Genomic DNA, 14,036 nt, shown 5'->3' on the forward strand with positions numbered 1-14,036 from the left:
AACAATTTAAATAATATACTTATTGAAAGATTCTTTCATTGAATCGAAATTTTTTTGAAAATCTTTAAAATTGTTAAATTAATAATGTTTAATGAAAATTTTATTCCTTAACTTTTTGAAAATCCAATTTTAAATATGCAAAATTCAAAATAAAAATAAGACACAAAATAATGAAAAAAAAATTTCAAATTATTAAAAAAATATTCCTTACTAATATATTATTTAAATAAATTAAATTTCCGACAGGAAATATAAAATAAAAAAGCATGTTTAGATCCTGTATAGTTCAAAAATAATTTTTTGAAAAAAAAACAAAAAAAAGTACTCGAGCAAAAATTAATATTCATTTTTGACCATATATTTAATTAGAATTTCAATATTTGATATAAAAAAAAAAGTTTTCAATTTTCACTCTTATCTATTATAAGGGCTGGCCACACACTTTTTTGTAAAATTATTACACATTACTGTATATAAAAATATAGAGAGAAAAAAATTCTAGGTAAAAAATTGCACTGAAACTTTCAATTTTCAAATCATATTTCTGAATGCAACTCTAATCTTTCTCTATAACAAAAATAGAACTCTCTGTTTTATAGAAGAGAAAAAAAAATATGAATAGAGAAAGTAAAAGAAGGGCAAAAGATTTTTTTAAAAGAAAATAAAAATTCTACTTCAAGCACTCTATCTCTATATATATTCAAACTAATAACAGAGACGCGAACCAATTTCTTCTCTTCAAGAGAGGTTGATAAAAAAAAATGACAAACAATTTTCAATGATTTTAAGTTGACAAAAATTTATAGGAAAAAAAAAATCAACAACAAAACATAACAGCAAACAATGTGGAAATTATACAGATTTGATTTTAAAATAAATTGAAAATGGCGGATCCAATATGGCGGAAATTTTTTAAAAATTTTATTCTCTAACTGCAAAAAAAAAGAAGGAAAATTTTATTAATTAATTTCTAAATAATTTCTAATTAATTCCATAATTAATTTCAATTATTAATTTATAATTAATTTAATTAGTTAATTTTTGAATTAATTTCGTAAACTAATTTTTAATTAATTTCAATAATTAATTCAAGTAATTAATTATTAATTTAAATCCCATTTGATTGATTAATTTTTAATAAATTTAATTAGTTAATTTTTGAATTAATTTCGTAAACTAATTTTTAATTAATTTCAATAATTAATTCAAGTAATTAATTATTAATTTAAATACCATTTGATTGATTAATTTTTAATAAATTTCTAATTTTTAAATATATTGACAATTTTTTCTGTAAAATTTCCACATTTTTCAAAACTTCCACTTTCATAATTTATAAATTCAAAAAGAGAAAAAAAGCTCTTTTAGTAGAAAAAAATAAGACAAAAATGTAATAATTGATCGAGAAATATGCAAATTTTATAAATTGCATATTTATATGAATAATATAATCAAATTGCGTATATATTATACGTTAGTCCATATAAATCTATTCCATTCAAAAAATGACATTAGAGACGTGTTATATTATAGACTAAATAATAAACATAAAAAAAAATAAATTCATAATTTAACAATATTTTGACATTAATTTGTCAAAAAATAAAAAAAAAAAATGTTGATACATGGATAAATAATATATTCTACATAGAAATCAATTCAACTACGTTGTTTATATTATTAATATTATTATTAATAATAATAATGTTGATAATAATTAAAAATATTATTTATAATTAATAACTAATTGATAAATAAATTAATTAATAACTAATTAATAAATAAATTAATTAGTAACTAATTAATTAATTAATTAATAGTTTCCAAATAATTAATAAATAATCAGTTACTAATTATTAATTAGTTATTACTAATTATTAGTTAATTATTAGATACTAATTAATTAATAATAATTAATAACTAGTCAATTAATAATTAGTTACTAAATAATTAATTAGTAGTTACTAATTAATTATTAATTTGATACTTCTAATTATTAGTTAGTTATTAGATAATAATTAATTAATAATTAGTAATTAATTACTAATTAATTAACAGTTAGTTAATACTAATTATCAGTTAATTATTATATAATAATGAATTAATTAATAATTAGTTACTAATTAACAATTAATTAGTAAATAATTAATAAAAATATTAAATCAAACAAAAAATATTAATTTATAATCAATATTATACATATATAATTATATATTTCTCAATCAGTAATATTGCTTATACAATATTCTAATTTAGTTTAATAATATAAAAATTATTATTAACATGTTTATTATTAATATTAAAAATACAATTATTATATATGTTACCGTAACGTAATATACATGTGACAAACATTATTGTTGAATCATATATTTATATGAATATATATGTGACTGATAAAAAAGAAAAACATAAAAATGAAAGAAAAAGGCTTTGAAATTGCCAATAAAATATTCCAAACAATATCTAATATAATTTTAGCAAATGAAGTCATTGTTCTGACTCGATAAATATATAGATGGGTTATGAAAAAAAAAAAAAAAATTAATCATGCGTATACGTATAGGTATATCATGAATAATAACTAATTCAAAAAAAATGTTACCCGTCGTAAAGTCACATATTCATTAGAAAGAAAAAATTAAAAAAAAAAAACAGGCGAGAGAAAAATAATTCACAATATTAGATATATAAAATAATAATTGTGAGACAGCTCTTAGAGCCTTATAATTATATATAGAAACATAAATGTTCCTATATACATATATTTAGACTTAAAAATGGTCATTTTTCTCCCCTTGTGATTCAAATTCAATTTCTATATCCTACAAATATTATAAACGTATACAATTAGATATTTTAAGTTTAAGAATTATAAAGTTTATAAATTATAAATTATAATTATAATTATAAAACAAAGTTTAAAGAAAAAACAAATTTTTTAGGTTTAGCAAGGAATTAAAAATGACAATTTTTAACGTAAATGGAGTTTGATTTTTTTAAGCTCCTCTATTTATGAAAAAATGTATAAGCGAAAGGATAATGATTATATTATATATGTGACAAAATGAATTTAAAAAAAAAAAAGTTGGTGCACACTGAATATGAGAAGTTTTTTTTACAGTATATAAATATATATATACATATTAAGCGAAACGTGTACTTAAATAATGTTTATTAATGTTTGCTAGTAGATTATATTGTTAAGATAATGTATATAAATATCGTTATATTATTGATATATATATATTATATAGAATATCCTTTTCATTCATTAAAGACATCGTAATTATATAAATATAAAACTTGTAAATAAAATCTTCGATCCTGCTTTATAAAAAAAAAAAAACAATTATAAATACTTATAAAAATATTATACTGATGAAAAGAATATATCAATCAAATAGGATTAATGTCAGGGGATTATTTTTTTTATTAAATAATTCATTAACGAATTAATCATTAATATATTTAATTTATATTTAGTTAATATCAAATTCATAACTAATTAATAAATTAATAAATTATGACGAAATTAATTAATTGGGTAACTATTAATTAATTAATCAACTAATTAATTTGCTAATTAATAAATTAAATTTATTTAGTAATTAATAATTAATTTAATTTAATTAGTTATTTTAGTAATTAATAATTAAAATTATTAACTAAGTAATTAGTAGTTAATTTGCAAATTAAATATTTCAATTCTCCACTGATTCATATTAAATCCAAATGCACATTTTTCCTATTTGATCATTGAAATTTCATAAGAGAAAAACAATTATTTGCATTAACAAAAAAATTAAATTGAAAAAAAATTCCCTTTCAACATTAAAGGATTATAAATGGAATTAAAAATAAAATTGTCAAAAATATTATTTACAAAATATTTAAAATTTTTATAAATTGTTTTTTTAAAGTGTTATTTACTTTAGTGATATAATTTATTTATATATTATATTATTATATTATTATATTATTTATATTATAATTATTATTTAAAGTAATCTATTTATAATAATTATCGATAATAATTTATCTGTATTGAATTTTTGTTATTTCATTTTTTATTCAAAAAAATACTTTTAATATTGTTAATGTAAATAATCGTAATTCATTTTAAAAGAATATTTTTCTTCTTTAAAAAGAAATTTTCTATAATTCTTTTCAAAAGTAATAAATAAAATTTAAAATAAAAAAGTCTTTCCTTCCCTATATAAATATTATTATTATAATAAAGTTTAGTCGACATAAAGTAGTTCGCTTTCGCATCAACTGTTCCAATTTATTGTTGTTATATATAAAAAAAAAAAAATTTGTACAGACGAAAAAAACAAAAAACCCTTGCTTCTCATAAAACTATTTTCTTTTCATTTTTTCATTAAATATATATATATATGATAAAATGAATAATGATATAAATATTTATATAAATAAATAATATTATATATATTTAAAGCAACGAAGTTACGTTAAGTTTTGTTTTTTGTAAAGCGTTAAAATGAGATCAAATTAATGATTGTTATTAAGATTTGCAATTTTCGAAAATCAAAAGAAAATTTTGAAACTGAAAAAATATTTCTTCACATCATTATATTATATTTTATCATTAAAATTGAATTTCTCGATAAATATTGATTTAAATAATTAAAAATTAATTATATAAAAAATTTTCCTTTTTAAAATACAATAAAATTTACAAAGAGATTAACCAAATCAAAATTATTAATCCGAATTATTTTTTCGTGCCAAATGATAAAACAACAAAAAAAAAATTAAATATTTCCTTTCAGTTTTAAAATTGCCCAAATGAATTTATCGACTAGATGAAAAAAAAAATAAAATGTATCTTCCAATATTATATTGATATATCACACGTTGTACAAAACAGAAACAAGTTCATAGTGTGGGGACATTTATATATATAGTTCCTTTAAAAAGAAATTTAAAAAGTTGCATCGTTCCTCGCCTACGCTCGTAAATAAACTTGTACTAATTAAAAAGTAAAGTAATTTAAAACAAAAAAAAAATCGAAGAGAGAATATTGAAATATGTGTGTACACTCATTGTTCGAATAAACCAAGAAATAATTTTCCTTCTTCTTCCTTTCAATTTAGAATTTTGATCAATGATTAAAAAAAAAATAAAATGGAAATAAAAACTAGAAAATAAATATTCAAACAATGAGTGACACTTTATTTAAAACAAACAAACGTGCTAACTGTTGTTGTCGTTCAGAAAAAAAAACCCCCCTCTCAAAGGGAATGAGAAACAAGTTGAGAATTTTTTCTGAATTTAACAAAATATGATAATATAAAATAATAAACAAAAAAATGAACCAAACGATAAAAATATGACAATCTAGAAAAAAAAATTGCAATTTATTTAAATTTTTATTTTTACTGCAAATATAAAATATGACAATCTGCGAATCATTTTTTGACCAAATTTTTGTGATTTATTTACTGTTTATAATATATAATACAAATATAATTACAAATATTACTATATTACTATAATTCTCTATATTATCATTAAATGATATTATCTGTGTACACTACAATTTAAAAAAAAAAAAAATCAAAATTTGTAAAATTCAGAAAATATTCAACTGAAAAGTATATAATAAGCCGAGAAACCGTTTAAAATAGAAACGTTTATTATAATGACTTGAAAGTGCAAAAAATATACATACATTAAATGTTGTTTAAAAATTAAATTTACTGATTTCATCAACCTATTACACTTCCTTGCTATTAATTTTTAAATAAAAAAATAAAAATTCGAAATCTAAAATTATTATAAAATTTAATTTGAATTTTATATATTTATATTTTTTTATATTTTATTATTTTTATTTATATCTAAATTTTATATTATTATCATTAAATTATTTTTATTTGTTTACTTTTCTTGTTAGGAAATTATTTTCTATTAATTTTAACGCGCCAAATGAAAAATTCAAAAAAAAAAAAACTTTTGGGAGGCATAATATTTTTATTAAAAAAATTTTATTTTCAAATATAACTAGAATTAATGACAATTTCTAGGAATTAATTAGCAATAATTAAAATGAGAAACGATAAAATAAAGAATTGAGAGAAAGAAAATAAAAAAAAAACTGTTTTGCGACATTTTAAATCTCTCTTGGTCCTTATTTAAACGTTAGTTTTCGATTAAGCATTCTTTATTTGCTCATCAACCTATAATGAGATTGTAACTAATTAAAGCAGCTTCCTCAAGAAAATTAACTGAAATTGAATTTTGCAGACTCTATAGTGTTTTTTTGCAGCTCGACAAAAAAAAAGATTTCATTTTCATGGATAATTAATGTCGTATTAAATGCAATTTTAAATGCTCTTTAAATATATGCAACATCAACTTTCGTCTTAAATTGAATTTTAAAATATAATTAATAATATAAAAATGCATTAAAAAAAATATTCATTACAATTAAAAATATAAATACAAATATTTCTAAATTTTCAATTAAAAATTTAATTTACCGAATTATTATTATTATTATTTGAAAATCTATAATAGAATATTTCATAAAAATCTGTTTTATAAATAATTAATTTTTGAAAAAAAAGTGAAAACTTTCAATAAAAATTAGTGAAATTCAATTTTTAATAAAGTTATAAAATTTTAAACGAAACAAATTTCCGTGCTATTATAAACTTTAGTTTATTTTTAGATAATAATGGATTTACAAAGTTATATTTACTAGAGGTAGTATATAAATTAAGGTATGTATATCAAAGTCAATAATAATTTCCTTCATGAAGTTCAAAAACGAAGTTATTAATAATAAACTTTAATTATAATTAATTAAAGGGCTTTGATTCATTAAGAGTAAAAGCATCTCTGAGGACCTTAACTGTGAGTAAACTATAGTACCGAAAATTCTCATGCAACTGCGTAATGTTCAAAGATATTTCAAAGGATTGTAACATTTAATTAAACCCTTTATCCAACATTTTCTCGATACAAGTTTTAATTAAATAAAGAAAAATAAAAACAAAAAATAAAATACTAATAATAATATATTAATAAATAGAAGGGTACAAATAAATAATTTAAAAAATAATAAATATAATATATATATATTACATATAAATATAAAATAATAGAAATTCTTCAATAATTCACTAAATTCAAAAATTTTCAATTCTATGCAAAAAAATTCTTGCACCTGCCACAAACTTAAAAATGTTCTATCTCTTTCAATTTTCTTCAAATCGATTCGAAACTTCAGAAAAATATTTCTGAGATATACTTTAATAAAAAAAAAATATTTTTTGAAAATAACTAAAGGTACGTCTACTTAATGAACCAATTTTGAAACTTATAAGCGCGTGTACTCAAAAAACTTTTTTTTTGAACAAAAAAACTGTTTTTGTTATTGTTAATGAATTAAAAAATCAAGGTTATGAATATCTTAAAATAAAATTGTTTTATGTTTTATGCTGATATTACGAACTTTTAGGAATGCTGCCAGAAGGGGTAGACAACACGCTTGGCAAGCAAACGACAATGTAGTTTGCGCTCATTCGCGAATACCCTCAAATCTATCTCAGTTGGCTAACAAAAAAAGAATATTTTTAAATTCGCAAAAATCTGTAAATTTCATAGTGAATTGAATGGACGTACTTTTTAATCAAAGGTAATTTTTTGAAATTCGCAAAATTAAATTCTCATTTTCAAGTGCGTTCTGGTGTTAATAAATGTGTAGTAAAAAAAAAACTAAAAAAAATTTATTCAACAAAATATTTGAATTACATTCCTTTAAAAAATATATGCTTTAACTAAAATTAACAGAAATGTTTTAAAGATAATTAACATTCTGTATGCTTTCAAAAAAGATTTAAAAATTTCTTTCGATTGTGACATTGTTGTGGTATTTTATATTGGGCGTCAAATACCTTTTAACTTCTTTTTTTAAGCATTATTAATAACAAAACTATGATTTAAAAATTTTTTAAAAATTATTGTGGTATATTAAATTGGGCGTCATATACCTTTTAACTTCTTTTGTTTAATCTGTCACTAAATTACATTTCAATTTTTTTTCGTAATGTGACATTGTTTTGGTATTTTGATTTGGGCGTCAAATACCTTTTAGCTTCTTTTTTAAACATTATTAATTACAAAATTATGATTTAAAAATTCTTTAAGAATTGTGGTATATTAAATTGGGCGTCATATACCTTTTAACTTCTTTTGTTTAATCTGTTACTAAATTACATTAAAATTTTTTTTTCGTAATGTAACATTGTTGTGGTATTTTGAATTGGGCGTCAAATACATTTTAACTTCTTTTTTTAAGCATTATTAATAACAAAACTATGATTTAAAAATTTTTCAAAAATGTTGTGGTATATTAAATTGGGCGTCATATACCTTTTAATTTCTTTTGTTTAATCTGTCACTAAATTACATTTAAAATTTTTTTTCGTATTGTGACAGTGTTTTGGTATTTTGAATTGGGCGTCATATACCTTTTAACTTCTTTTGTTTAATCTGTTACTAAATTACATTTAAATTTTTTTTTCGTAATATAACATTGTTGTGGTATTTTTAATTGGGCGTCAAATACCTTGTAACTTCTTTTTTAAACGTTATTAATTACAAAATTATAATTTAAAATTTTTTTAAGAATTGTGGTATATTAAATTGGGCGTCATATACCTTTTAACTTCTTTTGTTTAATCTGTCACTAAATTACATTTAAAATTTTTTTTCGTAATGTAACATTGTTGTGGTATTTTTAATTGGGCGTCAAATACCTTTTAACTTCTTTTTTAAACGTTACTAATTACGAAACTATAATATAAAATTTTTTAACAATTGTTGTAGTATATTAAATTGGGCGTCATATACCTTTTAACTTCTTTTGTTCAATGTGTTACTAAATTACATTTAAAAATTTATTTTCGTAATGAAACATTGTGGTATTTTGAATTGGGCGTCAAATACCTTTTAACTTCTTTTTTTAATTTTTAAATGTGTTACTACTTACAAAATAATAATTTTAACTTTTCTTCAGAATATGCGACTTGCGAATTAGGCGTCAAATACTTATTTATTTCTTTTTGTTTACCTGAAAAAAAGAAACACAAGCATTATTAAATTTAAAATAGAATATTTTTACATTTTTAAAAGCATTTATATCACTAAAATTTTAATTAATAATTATTTATTAGTCAAATCGAAATCAATATTTATTTATTTTAAAGAAATAAAAAATACTAAGGCTAATAAGCTCTCAGAGGAACAAATAACATTATTTATAATTAATTATTATGCATTTGCTTATTTTTTAAAATATCCTCTATAATTGTAATAATATTAGTAATAAAATGAAATTTGTAATATTAAGCATTGTCGCAATTTTAATCTACAAAAATTTTAAAGACAGTAAAAAATAAAAAATTTACAGAATGTTAAAATATCAAAAAAAAAATTTCATAAATATATATAATTTTCAAAGTTGATGAAAGAATGCAGACATTGAGATGGATATTTCTACTCTTGGGAATTATAGTACAATTTACGGGAAGTATTTCTGAAGATGAACTTGAGAAAAAAGAATGGTGGGAAACTGCTTTAGTTTATCAAATATGGCCGCGAGCTTATCAAGACAGTAATGGCGATGGCGAGGGTGATTTACAAGGTATTTGGATTTTTTTATTCTCCTCAATGATTTTTCAAGGAATTTAAAAAAAATGTTATATTTAAATTAAATTTTTTAAACTATTACAATAATTAAAAAAAATTGAAACTTGCGGCCAAATAAGAATAAACAAAATTGTAGGAGAAATTTTCTTTTAGGAATAATCAATCGTCTAGACTATATAAAAGATTTAGGAGTCGATGCAATTTGGCTGAATCCCATTTATGAGTCTCCTTGGATTGACTCAGGCTACGATATTACGGATCATTATAAAATTCATCCCACATTTGGAGATGAAGATGATATAAATTTGTTAATAGAAGAAGCACACGAAAGAGGTCATATACATATTTTTTTTTTTTTTTTGAATTTACATTAAATAAATATTCAACTTTTTAATTTTTTTTCTTTTAGATTTGAAAATAATTTTAGACATAGTACCAAATCATTCCAGCATAGAGCATTGGTGGTTTAATTTTTCTCGCGCTGAAATTGAACCATACGATGATTTTTACATTTGGGCTAATGGAACAATTGATGATTCCGGCGAAAGAATTGAACCCAACAATTGGGTACGATTTTTGAAAATAATTTCAAAGAATTTTACTCAAAAAAAAAAAATAATTGCCTAAAAAACTACTCCTTAGATCAGTGTCTACGATAAAGAAAGAAATGGATCAGCTTGGACGTGGGATTCAATCAGGGAACAATGGTATTATCATAAATTTCATCATCTCGAACCAGATTTAAATCTTCGTAACGAAGATGTAGTCGAAAAAATTCTGGTAAAGTTTTAATATTTATAAAAAGAGTCAATAAAAATCAAAATTCTAAATTTTTCATTGGTTTTGGTATTAAGTATTGGGCGTCAAATACCTTTTAATTTCTTTTTTTATATTTAAACATTTTTTATATTAATCACCAAATGTTGGTTAATAAATGAAAAATTGTCTTACACATTTCTTTTTCTATAAATTGATTATAGGAAGTACTAGATTTTTGGTTAGAAAAAGGAGTTGATGGCTTTTTCTTTTCATCTGTATCTTCTTATTTTGAAGATGAAGATCTAAATGACGAAGATGATGATGATGATGAAAATGAAAATATTGGAACTGAAGATAACAATGACAAAGCAGATAAGGATAAAAACGACAATGATGCAGATGATGACAATAATGATCATAACAAAAATGATACAGATGATGCAAATGATACAGATAATACAGATAATACAGATAATAATGATGATAATGATGATAATGATAATGACGATAATGATAACAATATCGATAGTGAAAGCAGATCCATGGAACTTAAAATAGCAACCTTAGAACTTCTGTACAGATTTTGGAAACATGTGGACAATTGGACAGAAGAAAATAATTCTACTTCAAAGTAAGAATATTTTATTTTTTATAAATTCAATATATTTTCCTGTTCCAAAATTTATTTAATGAAACAAAATACCAATTATTAAAAAATTTATCCAAGGCTATATGTAAGTTAAAAAAATATAATCAAACATGTTTTGTTTTAATAGTTTGAAATACATAGAATATATCAATACTTAATATAATCCATTTTGAACAGATTATTAATTGCAAGCACTGGCGAGGAGAATAACAATTTAATAAGTTATTACGGTCATGAAACAGAAACTGGTATTGTGATCTATAATAATCGTCTAATTAGAGCAATAAACAGCAGCAGTGATGCCGATGACATTAAAGCAACAATTGACGATTGGATGGATCTTCTGCCCGATAATGCAACTACCAATTGGGTGGTATAAAAAAACTTTCTTTCCAATTTTTGAAAACTATCACCCTAATATTTAAACCTCAAAATCTATTCCAATGAAATATTTTTAATTTTATATACAAAACAGCGAAAATTGTGTGTAAATTTTTTGTGCAGCTAACAAATCATGATCATTCGAGAACACCAAGTAGAATTGGTTTAGAAGAAATGGATGGACTTGTAATTTTAAGTTTACTTTTACCTGGTCAAGCAATTACATATTATGGTGAGGAAATATCAATGACTGATACACAATTATCGTGGAATGAGACAATTGATTCGATGGCGTGTGAAAATTCAGAAGAAGATTTTGAAAATAATTCACGTGATCCAGCAAGAACGCCAATGCAATGGAATTCAAGTTTTGCTGCTGGATTTTCAACAAATGAAGAAACTTTTTTACCAATAAATCCTCAATTTGATGAGATAAATGTTCAAAATCAATTAAATGAGCCATTTAGTAGTATTAGTATTTATAAAAAAGTTGCTTTACTAAGAAAAGAAAGTCCTGTTTTTACACATGGCGATTACGAATTAGAGAGTGTCAACGAGAAAAGGATTTTAATTCTCAAGAGGTTCGTTTTATAATTTCTCCATTTAGAAAAGTACTTTGAAAACTAATTTCCTTAAAAAGTAGAGATAATTTTACATCTTTTAAATTAAAATTTTTCAGATTTTTAGAAAATTATCCAACATTTATAATTGTTATCAATTTGGAATCATTTAATGAAACAATTGACTTGTCAATACTTTATCCAGAATTGGAGGATACTTTCGAGGTAGTCATTTCAACTGATCCTGACAACGATATGTAAGAATTAAAATGACAAAATCTTAATATCTTTCAGTAACGATTTTTGAATGCTTCTTTTTCTTAATTAATAGGGCGGAAATTGAAAGTCAATTTGTCCTCTCGGGAAATGAGGCGATAGTCTTAAAGGGAAGAGATGAAACTAATGAATCCACGACATCTGTATTCGGTAGGTTAATTAATTTCATCAAAAATAGTTTTTCTATCAGAAATTAGAACTAAAAAGAAAAATTTATAAATTACAATTTACATTTATCTACAGACGAAGAAGCTTCTAACGAGGAAAATAAATCCCAAGAAGAAATAAAGGAAAATAATTATAAAATTGAAACAGGCGGAGGAGCAACTATTACTTTCCAAAAACAATTTATAATTTATTGGATGTTCTTTTTGATTTTTTGCATCATCTTTTAATTGATATTGTAAACAAATAATTATTATAATTTTTCTTTATTTTTCTTTTCGAAAATTTTTTAAATACAATTCATTGAATTTACAATTGTTTTTTTTTCAATTCCAAATCTGAATCCTTCATCCGTTAGATATTTTTAGTTTCAAAATCCGAAACACGGTCATCAAAATCTGTATAGAAATGAAAAAAAAAAGCATAGTTCACCTACTTCTAATTATAATTTTGTCAAACACTTCTTTATTAAATTTCATTACAAATAGTATTTACAAAATCAATGAATTAATTTGAAAAAAATTCAGTAATCGTTGTTTGTTTAATTTTTCTATATACAAAAATTAGATGTATCGATTAAAAATCCGCATCCTTAAAAAGCATCCATACAAATTTTATTTTTATTTCAAAATTCGAAATTTATTCCAATAATTCTCTATAAAAGAAAAATTAATCACGATGTTTACGACTTGATGCAAGAAGAACAGCTGCATATGACACGGCTGACATCAAAATCTGTATAAAAAAGTTAATCATATAATCATAACTTTTATAAATACAACAAAATTAATTTCTAAATAATATAAAATTTTTACAAAAATATCTTACTTTTTTGAATGTAAATAGTGATAAGGGAAAAAATTTTCCCGCTGTAAATTTTAATGGCCTTTGCGATCGAATGATAATCAATATCAATGAACGAATTAATTTTGGATTACAGTCATACCAATTTGTATTATAAACTGCATCAGCTATTTCCATACTCTTTTTTTTTTTTTTTAGAGAATTTTTTAAAATATTGTTAAAAAAAGGAAAACTAAAAATTCAATTTCAAAAACTATAAAATCAACTTACTCGATTAATAAGATTTTCCCCAATTGAATTTTCAGAAAAAATCATAAAACTTGTAACCAAAAAATAGGCAATATTAATTAGAGTTTCGGAAATATTTTTGCCTGGTGAAACCTTATGAAAAAAAAGAGATAAAAATTATTTTCTTACTAGTTTTTTTTAATTATATATTAATATATTTACCACAAGAACTGCAAAACCCATAAAGCACAAAGTTAAAACCATAATTACAACTTCTATTAAGAACAAAATGTTAAACGAACTTTCAAGAATTTCGGATTGTCTATATATAGGAGAAAAATTTATTATCATTGACATCAATTTGATTGTGTTAGAATTTTTTTCAGTGTGTCTAACAAGGATTGAGAAAAAAATTCCCTGACTTCCCTGACCGTTAGACACTCTGTTTTTTTTTCAAAATACACCTTATTATAAAATAATACCTTATTAATTTTAGATGACGTTCAACAAAATTGTTTAAACATTTCTCC

General features: G+C 21.5%; 1 protein-coding gene across 2 annotated transcripts; it reads left to right on the forward strand.

Moving 5' to 3' along the window:
* Nucleotides 1-7,515: 7,515 nt before the first annotated feature.
* Nucleotides 7,516-12,789, forward strand: LOC127289231 (maltase 1-like). 2 transcript variants are annotated; one of them, XM_051317037.1, is made up of 11 exons: nucleotides 7,516-7,669; nucleotides 9,497-9,679; nucleotides 9,838-10,017; nucleotides 10,094-10,251; nucleotides 10,327-10,464; nucleotides 10,665-11,074; nucleotides 11,270-11,465; nucleotides 11,597-12,054; nucleotides 12,153-12,290; nucleotides 12,365-12,459; nucleotides 12,553-12,789. In XM_051317037.1, the coding sequence occupies exons 2-11, from the start codon at nucleotides 9,508-9,510 to the stop codon at nucleotides 12,702-12,704; spliced, it is 2,097 nt and encodes a 698-aa protein (XP_051172994.1). In that variant the 5' UTR covers nucleotides 7,516-7,669; nucleotides 9,497-9,507; the 3' UTR covers nucleotides 12,705-12,789. The 2 variants fall into 2 exon arrangements, with proteins under 2 accessions (XP_051172994.1, XP_051172996.1); XM_051317039.1 differs by having other exon boundaries at nucleotides 7,522-7,669; nucleotides 9,446-9,679.
* Nucleotides 12,790-14,036: the final 1,247 nt, after the last annotated feature.

This window comes from Leptopilina boulardi, unplaced genomic scaffold (genome assembly GCF_019393585.1).
Source record: "Leptopilina boulardi isolate dan_hultmark-lab unplaced genomic scaffold, ZJU_Lbou_2.1 LbouV2_40, whole genome shotgun sequence".
In the NCBI taxonomy this organism is placed as follows: domain Eukaryota; kingdom Metazoa; phylum Arthropoda; class Insecta; order Hymenoptera; family Figitidae; genus Leptopilina; species Leptopilina boulardi.

Bases quoted from the DNA above. Each gene is read 5' to 3' on its own strand.
- LOC127289231 (XM_051317037.1), top strand. From the start codon at position 9,508: ATGCAGACATTGAGATGGATATTTCTACTCTTGGGAATTATAGTACAA. The intron at 10,465-10,664 runs GTAAAGTTTTAA...AATTGATTATAG, and splicing joins ATGTAGTCGAAAAAATTCTG to GAAGTACTAGATTTTTGGTT. The intron at 12,055-12,152 runs GTTCGTTTTATA...AAAATTTTTCAG, and splicing joins AGGATTTTAATTCTCAAGAG to ATTTTTAGAAAATTATCCAA.